The sequence below is a fragment of the Mauremys reevesii genome, linkage group 6, assembly GCF_016161935.1.
Source record: "Mauremys reevesii isolate NIE-2019 linkage group 6, ASM1616193v1, whole genome shotgun sequence".
In the NCBI taxonomy this organism is placed as follows: domain Eukaryota; kingdom Metazoa; phylum Chordata; order Testudines; family Geoemydidae; genus Mauremys; species Mauremys reevesii.
The window spans coordinates 89,057,954-89,075,075 of NC_052628.1; the positions used below are offsets into that span (position 1 = coordinate 89,057,954).

Sequence of the window (17,122 nt, forward strand, 5' to 3'; positions counted from 1 at the left end):
TTTTAAAAAAACTACAAAAAAAGAACATTTGGGTTGCAAAGTTGATCACTGAAAAGTTAGGATGTGTAAGAATTAAGGTTGCCCTTCCTTCTAGTGTTCTATGAACACTTTAAAAAATGTATGTATCTTCACATCATCTTTGCTGTTTAGATAAGAAAGTAATATTCTCTATTTTTCAGGCAAGGAAACTGAGAAAGAGCCAAGTGGTCAGATTGAAAACAATGCTGAGCAGCTGCAGCTCCCAGTAATTTGCTAGGGAACTACCTAGGGAACAGATGCTCAGTGCCACCAAAAAATCAAGCCACAAATGACTTTTCAGAGGCCACAGGGAGTCAGTGGCCACAGACCATGCAAAAGTTCCCACCCCCCAGTCCTATCCTCAGAGCACAATTCTCTCAATAGCCAAGCCAACAGCATCCAGAATAAAGAGGTTTCTGGATTCAAACAGTTAGTGTACTGAAATATTAGAGTGGCATTTTATAAAAAGTATGTCACTAAAACAATAAGCAAAAACCCAAACTGGATCACTACTGTTCTCCAATGAAGATGATAATTACAGGTACACTTGGAGCTGATATTATTATACAGGTGACATGTGTGACATTTACATTCGGAAGGCAGAATACAATCTTCTTTTCCAAACAATCGTTTTCTACCCAAATGGATACCTTGTGATTCAGTGCAACACAAATCTGATCCACTCAGAGATTAAAGCATTTATTCCTACATACCTTCCTAATGTGCATAAACTTTTAAATATTATATTACAACATGCTTTACTCAATAAAAACATATTATACAAATACCTGGCCATCATTATGCAACAGTGCAAAAGTCATGTATAAAGCAAGGGTTAACTGCAGGATTATAGCTGGCCATAAACTGGTATTTACAACTTGAGAAGGAAATTCCAACTAGGTTTCTTACCTGATAATGTTTTAGTGATCCATTAATAAGAAGAGCAGATTGTTTCTCCACCCTCTCAGCGATTGCATGAGCGACCGTATAGTAGGAGGACTGAGACCCTCTAGCACTATATTGCATACTGTATTCATCATCCACATCTTGTTTGGCTGTCCTAGAAGATAGGTAAAGCAGAGTTATGATGCTATTTACACTATACCAATTTGTTCAGTGCTCTGAACCATCACTTCTTATTCAAGTGCTCTTCATAAAAATAGGTACGCAGCTAAAGTTAAAGATAGGGTGGAGAAATCAGCCTCCTACCCCCAGAGAAGGCAGCCTAATGTACACTCACTCAATGATCTGCTTAGCATCCTTCTCAGAAACTTCTTCACTGTTAGGATCCAGGAGTATTTTCTCATCCACTTCTTGTCTACTTGATTCCTCATCATCATCCTACAGAGGAGACAACAGAAAAATAGGAGAGGGGACAGAAAAATAGGAAAGTAACATTTTTCTTGATCATAACATCAGCCAGACTTCATTCAGGTTTTTATCAACAGTTTTCATTGGACACTGCTTTACAACAAAAGAAATCCTAACAAGAAAGAGTTATTGACATCTCTTCTCTTCTGTCAACTGAAACCTTCTTGCTGTGATGTAAGTGAACCAAGGTAAAACTGTAAAACACTTAGAAAATGAATTTTCCCATTTTAATTCTACCATATTTGAAACATGTCTTCTTTTCCTGTTCATTGAGTAGATCATATATATACCCTTCTTCAAAACATACTGAAGATTCATAACATACATTCCATTCACACAAAAAAGCCAATCAAACTGACAAGATCCACTAGGTCTGAGCTGTTTTAGTGTTTGATTTATTAAAATTGTCTTTAAATAGATTAAACATTTTATTCCTTATTTATTATTTACCTTCTTTCCAATTAATATTGCAGATGATGATAAATGGACTGAAAGGTTTTCAGATCTTATTGTGGTTTCTCCAAGAATCTCTGTTCTCTTTGAAGTAATGCTATTTTGTAACAACTTAAATTCTTATCCGTTAAAACAAATATCCCTATGCCTCCTGTAGGCAAACTACTTTTAGAATAATTTCGCCCTTTCTTTCTGCTTGTCACAAAACTGTACCGAAATTTTATAGGCACATCCCTTTCTACACAGAGAGTAGAAGATCTTATCTAATTCTACATCTATGTCTACACTACACTCAAGGCCCAGTATTGGGAGGTGCTGACAGCCCTTACCACCTACTAAGGTCAATAGGCGTTATCACTTTCATCACCACATAGAGTTAGGTTATTAGGTCTTTATCTTCAAAGTCTGACACACATGCTTAATTGGACATACTGTGATTTCAGTGGGACTACTCATAGTACATAAAACTAAACCGGTGTGCAAGCCTTTGCAGGAGCCACACCTTTAGTGCGTATTGTTAAATCAAATGTAAAACACATACACTATTTTAAAATGTACACAATGCAATTCTATTTGCAACATATGTAGGCTGAAGAAATATCAACTAAGCATAATCTTAGCATCTTGCAATATTTAATTCAGGACCCTGCCAATATTTTCTGATTCTAGATTAAAATAGGATAAAAACAATATTCAAACAACTAACATTCTGAGTGGTGAGTGAAAATTCCACCCTATCACCACTGCCTGCAACCCACAGAACTAAACAGAAAATATTTAGAATTGCCCCTCCAAACACAAGTGGCTTATTTTTAAGTCTTTAACTTAAATAACTAAATAAATAAAACTACTCTAAGGTGAATTTATTCCCGCTACCATCATCACATTTGCAGTAACTGAAATTGCATTGGCCTCCTTATCCCTAGAGCACACCCAAGATCTGGTGATACAAGGTAGACAAATCAACATATACTGACATGTCATTGCTTTAATCATCCCCCCCTTTACAGTCTGTTGCCTGAAAGGTCACAGCCAACTACTCTCATTGAAAGATTACCAAGAAAAGAAAAACAACAACAAAATCAGGCTAAATTGAAAAAAGCTTACATGTGTCTATAAAAAACAGATCTGTGTATGTGTTCTACCAAATGCTTTTAATATAATTTTGCTTATTACTGAATCAAACACTTGATTACCACAAACAGAAAATTTGCCTGTTCTGTCCTCCTCTCTGGAAATTGGTGGCTTTTTAATAATAGACGGATTAAGAAAGTATGTCTCTTAACAGAAATACAAATCTACGCATATGGAGATAAAGTGGATTTGACAGATACAAGGTATCAGTTTATTCAGAACAGTCACCATATCTCCTGTCACAGAATATTGTTATCAAAAGGAATCTCCTTGTTTGTTCTGAATCATGATTATAAATAACCAGAAATGGAATACATACTCCTCTCGCCTCCTATGTTGCACTAAGGGCTAGTTTTTCTTGTTGGCACTATAGTCCCTCCAATTGTTTTCATGTGTTGCTCCTTTCCTTTATGAGATTTTCACCCCCCTCTTCTCACCAAAGAGAAAAACAAGGTTTTCCCCTCATATGCTCTTAGACATGCAATAAGTAAGTACACATACCTCTTCCTCATATTCAGAGTCACTCTCCTCCTCACTGTCAGACCTAGGAGCTACTTCATAGCTGGTCCAGGAAGCCAAAAGGATAGGAGTTTAGAAAAAAAAACACCACTTAGATTCAATATGTTTCCAAACCATTTTATAAAGAGCCAAATAAATTAAACAAAATAAGGTTGGGTAATGAAACAATGTTTCTCTTGTTACAAGTATCAACAGAAATGAAAGTCGTTATTAAAAATCCTGTTACGTTTGTTTAGCTACTTACCCAGGATTCATTTCTAACCAAGCATCCAGCTGACTTGCTTTTGGAGCTTCTGGTCCAAGAAGAACTTTGCCTGTTTCAGTGTGAGTCACTTTGACTGGAAGGTCACTCATTTGACTGCTCTCATCAATGGGCTAAAAGTGAAAGCCAATGTCACAGTGTAAGACATCTGGACTTTCTTTCCCATAGAGACAATGACAGCAAACAACAGTTTGCAAAGTTAAAGCTTCAAAAGAAAAACAAAGAAACTGAAAAGCACAGCAAAAGTTTCTTGGTCAGCAACCAAGCCAACAGTAGGTCACAATATCTCCACAAGTATCATCCAAAGGCATATCCCAATATTAAGTGTAACTGAATGAGGGGACTATGGAGCCAGAAGTATCTACTGGCCTCTCTGAAGAGTTTAGTGTCCAAAGAACATGATGGGAGAAGTTTTCATTTGCAATTATTTCTGACAGACAAAGGAGCCATCACAACACAGCACATTTTATCCCATACTAGGAAGGGAACGGATGTGCTTGTCCAACGTAGGCTTATTTCCTACTGATGTGATAATATAATGTTTGCTTACAACCATAGTTGACAAATAAACTGTGTACTACACAGACTTGGATCTCAAGAAATCCACTTTTACACGTAGATGTGCACAAGCTGAAAGGGATTTTCAGAATACTTAGAGATATATACAATGCTCCAGAGACTAGGCTTCAGATCTTTTTTAAAAATGGCTTGTACGGGAGGATAGTTAAGCTGGATATATTTTCTACTGGTTATAAAAATGGATCTTTTTAGGCACTTCTGGGCATAATTTAAGAAGAAAGTTATAGTGACAGTGCATCCTACCTCACTGAAAATCCCTGCTCTAGGTACCTGAATGGAGTGGGCCTCAAGTCTAGAATACAGATTCATCTATTACTGCCAGTAGGAGCCATAGCAAACTTTGGGAAAAATACAGGAAATCAAATTACTTTATAATAAGTTAAATCCTCAAATAAATGCTTATTTTATATTTTGATGTTAATTTTATTTAAAATGACCAGATTGTATTTTATAAAGATAACCTGGGATGACATATTCATCATAATTCTACAGTATGAGTTCTAAATACACTTTACTTATACTGTGAAATATTATCAATTGTGTCAATGTGTATTCATAAACTATATCTGCAAATACACATGAGCCTGATCCTGTGACCCTTACCAATGTAAGTAGACCTCTACCCCGATATAACACGACCCGATATAAAACAAATTTGGATATAACGCAGTAAAGCAGCGCTCGGGGGGGGGGGGGGGGGGCCAGAGGCTGCGCACTCCGGCAGATCAAAGCAAGTTCAATATAACGCGGTTTCACCTATAACGCAGTAAGATTTTTTGGCTCTCAAGGACAGCGTTATATCAGGTTAGAGGTGTAGTTCCATTGTACTTAGTCCCTTGAAGTCAATGTGATTATTTGGGCAAGTAAAGGTTCTGGGATCTGGCTCCTTGATATTTAACAACCAGCAATAAATAATGTGATTTATTTAGTAGGATCTACTCCTTTGAGAAAAAGGCTTTTAAAATGTTTACCTCTCCATCAGGACCAAGATCAGATCCCATTCCCTCTGCATTCTCTTCTGCCTTCTGAAATGAAAACACAGACAAAAATGTTATGTTCGAACTGAGATGAGTATAACCAAGTATGAACTATAAAATAATTTTCATATGTTTTGCTGTTTGTTGTTCCTAAAACAGCTTTGGCTTCCATACTGGGATCTTAGCTATTTCACTCTGAAAAGTGACTAGAAATGGTATTGTGGGGTTTCTGTTAAATATGTCTCAATAATTCCAGATCAGAGTCACTCAGTTTACAGTAACAAGACTGTAGGGCTAACATAGAAAAACTGATTCCCAATTCAAACTGGAATCTGCTCTTCCCATGCATCACCACCAGTAATAAGCATGCTGAACGTCAAGTCATGCCTTAGGCCACCCCACTTAAGGCAACAGGGCAGCATGAGGGTCAGTGAAAGGCATGATTTGCCCCTGCACTTAGAACTTGGCTAACAATTCTATTCATGATGTGCAAGAAGAAACAGAATCCAGCTCCCCCTCCTGTTGCAGTGTTGGCTGTGCACTGCTAACTGGAGTATAATTTTACCTTTGTCACTACAGAAAGCAGATTTGACCTAAAATGCACAGGAAGAAGATCCTGTTAGTAAAAATGGGCTATTTTGACAGTCACTCTTTACAGGCTAGCACCTTATTTTAAGTAATATGTGTGTTTAGATGGCAATGTAGGCTAAAACAACAAAAGCTAACTTTCCTTTTTATAATTGTAAAGACATTCAGGATTTATCTATCCTTCTGAACACTATGTTTGCCCATCCCAACCTCAAATTGAGCCTGTTTGTTCAGCAGATTCTGGTGTTTCAAAGGAGTAGGAACTTGGAAGAAAGAAAGAATGGTAGAAATACCTAGGTAATACCATGTGGGGCAAATTCTGCTCTCACACCAGTGTAAAGCCAAGGTAACTCCATTGACTTTAGTTTGAGGTATGTTAGGTCTGGAAAATCTACCCCCTAAATCCAGCTAGTCAGTGTGCTGACAGTAGACAAAGGAGATATATATGCACCAACTGGTGGGAATCACATTTTCTGCATACCTACATGCATTTCTTACACTTCAGCTTCTTCTCCCTTCTTTCCATAGAGAAAAATAATGCCATTGCTTTATTCGTCTCAATAAGGCAGAAGTACGGGGGCTGAGGGGTGTCTCTTTCTGACAAACTATTTTTGTGGTGATTTATTTTCTGTAGTCTGCAAACAATTTTTTCCCTTTGGATCTCCATCTTTCTATACTATTTGAGGTTTTTGTTTTTTCATACTGTGACTGCCAGCAAGGTATCTGAATGTCTTCAGATTCACTTTTAACAGTTGATGTCTACATAAAATGCCCTAAAGTGAAAGTAGCAAAGCAAACTTATATAGATGAACTATTGGGGCAATTCTCTAAGAATCTTGCATATATTTAGGCTTGGAAGGATTAGTTTTTTATTGGTAAATGTCGTTAAACATCGATTTCAGCCTACACACAGAAACTGACGAAAAAGTATTTCCACTGATGATAACTGCAATTTACAGATAGGCAAGGTAAGAAAGCTCCTTGAGAACTTCTTAGAGTTTGATAAGTAGATCTACTTAGATAAGGATATCTACTTTGTATATTTCGACATATGATGTTGACAATTTGTGTTTTAACAGCTATAAAGCTTTAAGTTTTTGAATCTCAACATCTACTGTCATTAAATCATTATTCTCTGACCCCCTCGCCCCCATAATTTCCTGAAACTGGGAACATTTAAATGAATAAAAATAGGAAAAAAGTGCTTAAAACCCATAATTTTGTGCAACTGTGAATACTTAAATTGGTAAAAAATGATTACAAATACACTGATGTTATTTGTCAATATTATAAAAAAAAATTGAATTCTGCCAAGCCTACATATATTTATTAATTATGCTAAAATATTTGAGGGAGGGTAAGGAATGGCTGCAACCAAAGTAAAGTGTCTGTGTTGCTAAGCTTCATTTTGTCAGACCTATTTGTGAGTAGGATAACAAATTGTGTCAGTGCTGATGGTTGTTGCTTAAACAAACCGGCTGATTAACATTGATTTTGTATAATTTATACAAAGCTTAGGATATTAATATTTTTCTTAAAACTATGAACCTAAGCAATGATCCTAAAAGAGGGTATTCCACATTGGTTATTCAGTTATGCCGCAGACAAACAGAGGATAACTTGAGGGGCGATGACAATTGTATGGAACTGAAGTATTTTTTCTTCATATCTATGGCTGAGAACTTCAGTGGGTGAAGTGGGACTAGGAGAAGGACTTGGAAACAATGTCCAACCTTGACAGCCAGTGATATGGTCTGTTTATAAAGAGATGCGTCTCAGCTGATCTCAGACACCAATAGGCTTACAGAGCAGATGTCCCATTTACTATTTCATAAAGTAATGCCTCATCTCAGCTACGCTCCTGGTTATTCTGGCTCTACTCTTGCGTCTTCACAATACAAATGGAAAGCGGTGTACATGCAAACATATGAGAGGGTAAAACACTGCCACTCATGTACTTAATACTGAAGACATACTCTGTCTACATCACAGATGTGCTTGGAGTATTTGAGAAAGTCAGCTACAGTCCTAAACAAAAGACTACATCATGAACTTCTCCGTCTCTTTCCCTACCACTTGTACAGTACAAACTATCTACAGAACTTGAAAAAATTTTGAGCTCCTATCAGAAGCAACTCCACTGAAAGTGAATGGTCCAATTCCGCACTTGTTCAACAGACCAGAGCAGTTCAAAAGGAGCTATTCCAGACAAGTGCAGAATTATACCCAGAAAAAAAATCCCAAACCCTATTTCCCCAAGAGCACAAAATGGTTTATTTGTAAGCAGTCTGGCCTCTTGGGTAAATAGGCTTCATTTCCTAATTATAAATAGTGAGGCTGAAAAGAAGCACTTCTGCACCATCCACTTCATCAGTGTACACCCTTGGGAGCAAGCCTAAAGGACCCTTGTCCTGCTCCTATGTAAGAATGGAATACTTAATTATGTTTTTAATTGATTAAACCATATTTTCAATTGATTAGGTAATACAAGAACAGAGGTATCCAAAGGATATGGCTGAGAAGCACAATGTCAACTTGCTGGCTGACTGTGGGTCAAACTTAAGTAACAAATGAAATCACAGTTATAAATCAAAGCACAAACACAGCCATATTTATTAGTACTCATCTCTTTCTTTATAGATGAGCAAAATGGCTTGATGGCAGAGTTCACTAGCATGAAGAGGCTGAAGATGATCAGGGTAAAGCACAAAATTTTACTGCTAATTTTCCTTTATGTTTTGAGCTGGGCAGAACACATTGCATCAGATATTTATGGTCTGTCTGGACACGATTTTTCAGCATTAGAGACTTATGCATGCATTGACATCACCAGAAGATGCTCTCATCTGAGCACAGACTTACGCTAAGAAAATACTGAAATAGGTCCATTCACAGATACAAATGACACAAGAGTGTCAACAGAAATACTAGGAAACACTACGTTTATACCACTGTATAAGCCAAGTACAGTGATGCTGTGTGATATCTGTGGGGAGAATTAGGTGTGTTAAAATCAAATGCTGCTCTTGCCATGACTGTAGGCCAAGTACTCTGAAATTTTTATTTTTAAGATATTGCCTCCTCATTTTGGAGGGCTGTGGGCCCTTTCTGTTTTACAGACGTATTTCTTAAAGAGGCACAGCTGACATTTTTTGGAGGGGGATGGAGGGGAGGAAAGGTACTTTTGAGGTCTATCCTCCTTAACATTGTCCAGTTATTATATTTCGGTGCTTGTTACTGTACTTAGAATGCTATTACTCTATGTGGAAAAACCTAAGCAAGCATTTCAAATTCTGCAAGGTTAAATTGCCAGGAAAATTAGCAGGTGCACTCTTTATTTATGCAGAACAAGCAAATAAAGTTCTGAGCCATTATTTCTTCTCTCTCATATTAAGCATACTCATACCATGAGAATTACAGATAGTCATCTAGAAGGTCATCTTGTCCATCCTTCAAAGAATTGAGGGGTCATGAAAATACCAAACTATTATTTAATGACTTCACTTACAGAATTATTTTTTTAAGTAAATAATATTGCTTAACTCCCAGCCATACCCTCTCTGACTAACAAAGAAATGTTTCATAGCATCCAAAGTGAATTTTAAAAAGGCTTATACTAAATGGTCAGAATGCAGATAGCCTGGAAATAGTGTTGTTTTCTATCTATTTGCACAAAATGAGCATAAACAAAACGATCTCTCTCTGGCTCTGTCCACTTGCCCTGTCAACTATGTATAGGACTGAGCTGAGTTCAGAATTGGAAGGTTCAAGATAACTGTTCAGAGGGCAAACTGGCTGCAGGTATCAAGAAGGAATATTCACTTTTTGTGCCTCCAGGTGAAACACTGCACAATTAGCAAGCACTTCATGGTGGTGTTTTCAGTCTCTCTCTGAAGCACTGCTAAACCCACCCGATTTGATACACTAATGGTCTAGTAGTTCACTATGACAAATCCTATGTTACTACAAGAGACAAGGTAGGTAAGGTAATATCTTTTATTGGACCAATTTCTGTTGGCATAAGATAGCCCTTCTCTCACCTTCCCAATCGATAGAATTTAAGAGACACACACTTTATTGCTAATTGATAGTAGGTTGGCTAATTTTTGCCTATTAAATATTTATTAATAAATCAAGTTTATAACCCAGTGAAATTTTCTAATCTTGTCCCCCTTCCAGTCTATGGAATTATTCATGTTGATTAGTAAACTGACACTTAAAGAGCTAATTCAGTATTTGTATAGCATAAACCACATGATTTCTTATGCTAGACTTTTGGAAACGTATACTCATTTAATGTTAGTAATTTCGTAGTTAATAAAATTTCAAGCAAGCTCGTATACATAAGACCAATGCAGAGTTTAGCTTAACAAAGAAGGTTCAGGGACGACTTGATTCCAGTTTACAAGTACCTATATGGGGAACAAATATTTAATAGTGGGCTTTTCAATCTCACAGAGAAAGGTATAACATGATCCAATGATTAGAAGCCCAAGCTAGACAAATTCAGACTGCAAATAAGATGTGTATTTTTAATCATAAGAGTAATTAACCATTGGAACAATTTACCATGGGTTGTGATGGATTCTCCATCACTGACAGTTTTTAAATCAAGACTGAGTGTTTTTCTAAAATGTGCTCTATTTCAAAAGGAATTATTTTGTGGAAGTTCTATGGCCTGTGCTATGCAGGAGATCAGACAAGATCATCACAGTGGTTTCTTCTGGTCTTACCCACCAACAGTTACATTAGGGGGTGGAGGGGGGAGATGTTAGTTGTAGCTCAGTTCTCTACTTGCCTTCTTTCTTCTCCTCCTCTTTTTCTTTTCTTTGGCAGCTTGTGCTTGCTTGTGCTCCCAAACCAGATTAGTCAGGTTGGCCACATACTCATCTGTCTGCTGCAGCAGGTATGCCAGACGTCTGTCTTTCTTCTGATCAATCAGCTTACGGTAGCCTTCTTCATCTTCAGCCTACCAACACAGAGAAAAACAACATTCATGGTCTAGACACTTACAGAGAAGAAACACCACCACTAGCACTGGAACTACAGAAGTGTATTTGAAATGTCTTCGACTCCCATTTTTGAGGTGCAGGATAACTTGAGGACCTTCTACGAAAGAAATGGGTCAGGAAGGGAAGAACTGTATACTTTTTGACACACTGAATGGGTAAGGCCCTAGGAAACTCACAGCCTTATATAAGACTGCAAAGGGGAAGATTTTCAAAGGCTCAAAGTGTAGTTAGGTACGCAACTCCTACTGAAAGGTAATAAGAGCAGGATGTCTAATTCTGATTCGTGCTTTGGAAATCTCACCCAATATAAATAATAATCTTTGAGTATTATGAATTAGGAGGAGGATTTCGTGCTAGCATGTTTTCAAACATGACCATTTTCCTAATCTAGATGTGGTCTTTGAGGGGAGAAGAGACTTTTTAAAAGATTTAGTTTTTAAAAGATAAACTTCTTAGTATATAGGGTAAAAGATAAATAAAAATGCCACTGAATTGGGCTACATTTCAAGAGAGGAATGAAATAACTACATAGCATAGGCCTGACTGACACTTAAACTTATATACATAGTTATGTTGGTCAGAGATGTGAAAAAAACCCAAACCCCCAGCAACACAGCTATGCTGACAAAAACCCCAGTGTGGAAACAGCTAGGTTGACAGAAGAGGGCCTCTCTTGGCATAGCTAACGTCATTTGGGGAGGCAGTCTTCCTACCCCAGCAGAACTCCTTCAGTCTCTGCGAGGTGGCTTTTCGGGGATAGCTATGCCAGCACAGGCTCTGTAGTGCACACACAGGCCAAGTGTGCTCAACATGGAGTTGTGTCCTCACAAGAATTCAACTGTGAATTTGGTAAGCACTGGGGTAGTAATACCTGAAGTGCCCCTGACAGCAAATCTGATTGAAGATGGCCCTCAAGTGATTTGTCTTTGAAAACAAAGATGACAACTCACAGTCCACAGGTAGATAGCCTCAGGGGCGAGCAGTGGATATTAGTGTTCTGGGCATGTCTGAGGGTACATCAAGATGGCTGCTGCCCCTCACTTTTATTAGCGATGACTTTGGACCTATGTGCTCCTAACATACAAACCCTGGACTGACATCAGCTCATTCACCTCAGGATGTAAAAATGTTTTTAAAACAGCAAGAGTACTTTTTTTCATCTACATGTTTTATTTCTGATAATTAACATGGCAACAGTTTGAGCAGCTAGTCTAAAGTATCTCTTTAAAGTAGATTGGTATATAACAGGGGTGGCCAACCTGTGGCTCTGGAGCCGCATGCGGCTCTTCATAGGTTAATATGCGGCTCCTTGCATAGGCACTCACTCCGGGGCTGGAGCTATAGATACTAACTTTCCAATGTGCTGGGGGGTGCTCACTGCTCAACCTCTGCTCTGCCCCAGGCCCTGCCCCCACTCCACCCCATTCTCCCGAGCCTGCCATGCCCTCACTCTTTCTCCCCTCCCCACCGGAGCCTCCTGCACACCGCGTAAGCTGATCGTGGTGGGCAGGAGGCATGGGGAGGGAGTGGGAGGCACTGATTGGTGGGACTGCCGGCAGGCAGGAGCCACTGCAGGTTGGAGCTGACATATTACTGTGGCTCTTTGGCAACGTACGTTGTAAATTCTGGCTCCTTCTCAGGCTCAGGTTGGCTGCCTCTGGTATATAACCTTGAGAAAGGCCTCAGGGCCAAAAGATTTGTTCTTTTCCCCTGCAAATCCTTCATTTGCACTTTGCATGTACTTGTATTTTTCATTTAACGATTTAAAACCAATCTAGTCAGCCCTTATAGTTGGTAGTGACAGATTTTGGACAAGCATTGAGGCTTTGCCCCATATCTGCATCCAAATTAGACATTTACTTGCTCTTTCACTAGTGTTGTGCCTTACGAAAAGTGTGTCACTCAAATGCTTGTAAAAATGGAGAATAACCAGTTTCCCAGTCATTAGATTTCCTGTTGGTAGACCTCAGTGAATCCTATTGTTAAATAGAATTAGATCACAAAGTTACCAGATTTCTATTAATATTAAAAAGAAAATATTAGCCTACTCTAAGGTGATAACCATGACCAGCTAACACACTTCTAAACACAACTTGCCTTGTCTACGTTAGGTGCGAAGTCCCATATAAAATTATCTTCATTAAAATGTGTTAATTAAGATGTTATAAAAACACAAGCTATTTTCCTAATCTAGACATTCCTGCCAATCAGTTTGACAGCACTCTGAAGAGACATGGTCACATGGGAAGCCATCCCATCACACTTTCCCCTCAAAAGAAACTATGAGTAGTATTATTGTTAGGTGGCTGGGAGGAGGGAAAGAAGAAGAAAGATACTCTTGCTGCTAGCTTTCTTTGGACCATAACTCTGGGGATTAATGGTCAGCTGGAATTAGTCACTAATTCCCAGAAAATGCTGTATTTATCATCATTGCTTAAATACATATATTTTAAAAAGCCAGAGTGGGCTAGAAGAAACAAGTGAAGAGAGGAGAGATAGTTACTGCTACTCACTGAAATAACCTTTTTCCCTTTAACTTTTTTACAAAAATAATTTACACAGCAAATGTATTCTTTGGCACATAAATCATAATCAAACTAAGTTCCTGATTAATATTGCAAAAAATAGAGGCATAAGTAGTTATTAGAACTATAATGGAAAGGTTAGAAAAAAATACATGGTCTTCATATGGTGAATATACTAATGGACTTTGCAATATACCTGCACTGTTGTAAAAAATGTTTGAAGTATGAAAGTAGAAAGATTAGGTGATTTAATGGAGGTTACAAAACAGCAGTTATACTGTCATGAGCAGATTACCAGTAATGAGACTAGACAAATATACACAAGAGTATATATGGCTCAAACAAAAGTAAATATGACTCAAAGTGAACAAAGTCAAACAAATAATGTCACTACCACCACTATAAAGCACATACAACTAATCTCACACGTATGTTTAGATTCATATTAGTTAAAATCTAATTGATCAGAGAGCCCTTATCATGCAAAGGAAATATACGAGTCCTTGAGAGTATATATCAGGTATCAAACAGATACTGAATTTATCTAATATATACTTAGCAAACAGGCTGTTTGGCAGTCAAATCTGAAGACTGCAACATTCAGTATTTGCAGCAAAGTTTGATCAGCAATGCCCAGTTACAAAGTAACTTACACAGTGGCCTTCCTAATGCTCAGGAGCCCATTAATTTGTTTTTCCTAACTCTTTCCAATAGTATAAAAATATGCTACATCTTAATACAACACATTACTATCTCCCCACTCTCATATCATTAAAAATTGTTACTATAGAGCATGCCAGCGTTGGCATTTTACCAAAAGACCCCTTACCATCAGTCTTCTCATTCTTTCTTTCTCAATTCGCTCCGTTTCCTTCTTCTGCTCACGCTCAGTATTGGCATGCCACGTTGCCACAGCTTTAGAAAGTTTCTGAATTTTCCCAGCCACTGACCGGTGGTATTCTTTAAAATCTTTAGCATGCTGCAATATGCTGTTCAGATATTCCTAGAGAAAGAAAATAATAAATCAGCTGAGACATTGTAGTATAATTGACAGAACACAGGATTTAAAAACTCCGAACACCCAAATTCTGGACTCTTCCCTTGCTTACTGTAATGGCCTCTGGTAAGACATATCTTTGTATTCTGGGATCCCTAAATATAAAACAGTGATAGCTGGCCAAGCAAAGCAAGGTCTAACACTTACCTCAATGGCATTTCTCTGTATCTGGAATACATTAATTTTGGAATAGCAGAGATTAAAATACCTGGTGCTTCTGTCTACGTTTTCTCTCCTGTTCGATTTTCTGCTGTTTCTCAAGCTTTTCTGTCATGCGGGCTTCCCTCAGAGTCTGGCGCTTGCTGCGCTTGTAGGCTTTGGAGTTCAGTGCTGTCTCCAGTGTTGTGTCACGGCGCATGCAGGCCACCACCTCTTGTCTTAGCTACCAGCAAGAAGAGACAAACTTTAAAAAACCACCATTCTGCACACAGAAAAACAATTTTAGTCACCAATACAGCATACGAAGGTAGAAAGTTAACTTTTTATGAGCTCTTCAATCCTGCTTCTCCCTTTCCCTTTCCATTGAGATACTGAAAATTTAGATCCTGTAATCCTCAGATGCAGCAAGAAGGTGAACATCATCCTAAAAAGCTCTTGATTCTTTGTAGGATCTTCCTCTTTCTATAGAGAAGTATGAACTCCACTTATATAAGCAGCTCCACAAGTGGTGCGTCTGATATTAGGTGTCAAACATGGCAGATGTCACACTCCTTCCTCCTTCACAAGCTAGTGTTGAAAATGATTGTCCTGCTGGCATGGAAGGGGCCAACCAAGATGAAAATCCATTTTAACAAAGCATGGTAGAATAAGATGACCTGTGTTCTCTTTTAAATCTGATGTTGAGCTTGGTGGACCCCACACACATCGACAGGACATTCATTTTCAACATCAGATAGGGGGATGGCGGAAGCAGCAGGGAATTACTAAGGCTGAGAGAGAGACACGGACACACAATTCTAAATGCACAGAATGAATAGCATGCTGCTCCTGAGAACTGGCCTCAGACAAGGATCTACCATAAAGGAATCACTAGGGCAGTGGGGAGGAGGATACACATAGCATGGTATACACACTGCTAAACTGTGCTAGTCCCAAAGATTTCTTCCAGGAACCAGTTTTGGCTGGCCAATAGGGGCAGGGTCAAGAGCAGCCAACTGACACCCCTGCTGCTCTCAGGCCAGCTGGGACAGCCAAATGGCAAGGGTCTAGGGAGTCTGGCACAGCAAAGCCCCTTTGCAAAATTCTTATGCTGTGTCTGCACCCAAGATCTGAGCAAACTTATATCTTGGACATGCTCTTGTTGGGCCTAGCTGCACAGCCTGCACATTACCACAGGCCTTTTGAAAACAGGGGTCACTGTGAGGAACACACAACAATCACACACATGTATCACTGAGAACATGCAACTGGTTCTTAGAAAAATTTGACCCACTAGGTTTTGAGACTATCAGAAAAGAGACCTCTATTATGATTTGTATTTGAACAAGGGGTTGTGAACTCTCAGCCTATCCTGTCCTCCTTTCTGATCTGTTTGTGCCATCCTCGTGATCTCCCTGAAAGTCTAGAGCATAAATCTAGGATTTTAAGGACTACACTGCAGGATTAAACGGGTGGGGGGAGGGAGAAAGGGGGAGAAGAGAGAGAGAACACATGCATCTTCAGTGATAACAGAAACAAAAGATACTGATCATGTACATTTGATATTTCTATGGATAGTGTTTTTCAGTTAAGTTTGCTCAAATATTGACATTCCTCTTTAAACTCAGTACTTTCATAAATGTCTATTGCCAATATATCCTGTGCTGAAGAAAGATCACTTTCGATTGTGATCACTGCAAAAATTTCCCTTCAGCAAAAGACATTACCTGGCGCTGAAAATTCAGTAACCTAAGTGCCTTCAGCTCAACTGTAGCTTTGGTTCGCAGATCAGGAGGCAGAGAGCCAGGTAAATTCTCCAGTTCCTGGATTCTGTGAGCAATTCGAGCCTGAAGTCTAAGATGATAAAGGATGTGGAAAGATATCAGGAAAGATCTGTCAGTAGTTATCAATATTATATGGCAACATAAGCCATAGATCTCAGACACCCAGTCAATTTCTAATACCCAACTATTCTGAATGAACATGCATTTCTAGGAATGGAGAGAAAAATCCGACTTACATTTACTCTGCAGGAATACCCTTGATAGCAAACAATGAAGACTCTCTCTCTTCTCTCCTCCCCTTCATTTTATCTATTAGTCGTATAGGAACAGCAACTCAGCAGATTTATTCTACTCATGCTTTCAAGCATTTTGTGTTTGCAGGCCAGTTTGTTAAGCATGAAGAAAAGGTTATAGAACGATTGGGTATTATTTTAGGTCTCTTTAAAGTGTGATTGCAGTCAGAATAGTGATTGTGTAAGAATGGAACATTCTTATTTAGCAGAACTGTTTCTTGCTGGTGATCAAAATCCTATGTGCTTTTTCTACTGACAAAGTTTAAGTTTTCACTTTCTTTATTCTTTAAACAAACTGCTGGCATTGCAAAGCTATTACAGTGCAAGCTGGATTCTATTCCAGCTCACTCAGCCCCCACAGAAATTAATTTCCAGTTGCAAACTCTTTTAAGACCAACCATGGTGCACAAGC

General features: G+C 38.5%; 1 protein-coding gene across 12 annotated transcripts in view; it reads right to left on the reverse strand.

Moving 5' to 3' along the window:
- The window catches only part of SMARCA2 (SWI/SNF related, matrix associated, actin dependent regulator of chromatin, subfamily a, member 2), a 169,836-nt gene that overhangs the window by 99,945 nt on the left and 52,769 nt on the right, over nucleotides 1-17,122 (reverse strand). For all 12 annotated transcript variants that reach the window (XM_039544652.1, XM_039544656.1, XM_039544650.1 and 9 more), the window contains 9 exons: nucleotides 16,361-16,487; nucleotides 14,704-14,877; nucleotides 14,268-14,441; nucleotides 10,700-10,870; nucleotides 5,308-5,361; nucleotides 3,740-3,870; nucleotides 3,478-3,538; nucleotides 1,259-1,359; nucleotides 928-1,078 (listed from right to left, as the gene is read on the reverse strand). In XM_039544652.1, the coding sequence (XP_039400586.1) occupies nucleotides 928-1,078; nucleotides 1,259-1,359; nucleotides 3,478-3,538; nucleotides 3,740-3,870; nucleotides 5,308-5,361; nucleotides 10,700-10,870; nucleotides 14,268-14,441; nucleotides 14,704-14,877; nucleotides 16,361-16,487 (1,144 nt within the window). The remainder of the gene's footprint in view (nucleotides 1-927; nucleotides 1,079-1,258; nucleotides 1,360-3,477; nucleotides 3,539-3,739; nucleotides 3,871-5,307; nucleotides 5,362-10,699; nucleotides 10,871-14,267; nucleotides 14,442-14,703; nucleotides 14,878-16,360; nucleotides 16,488-17,122) is intronic.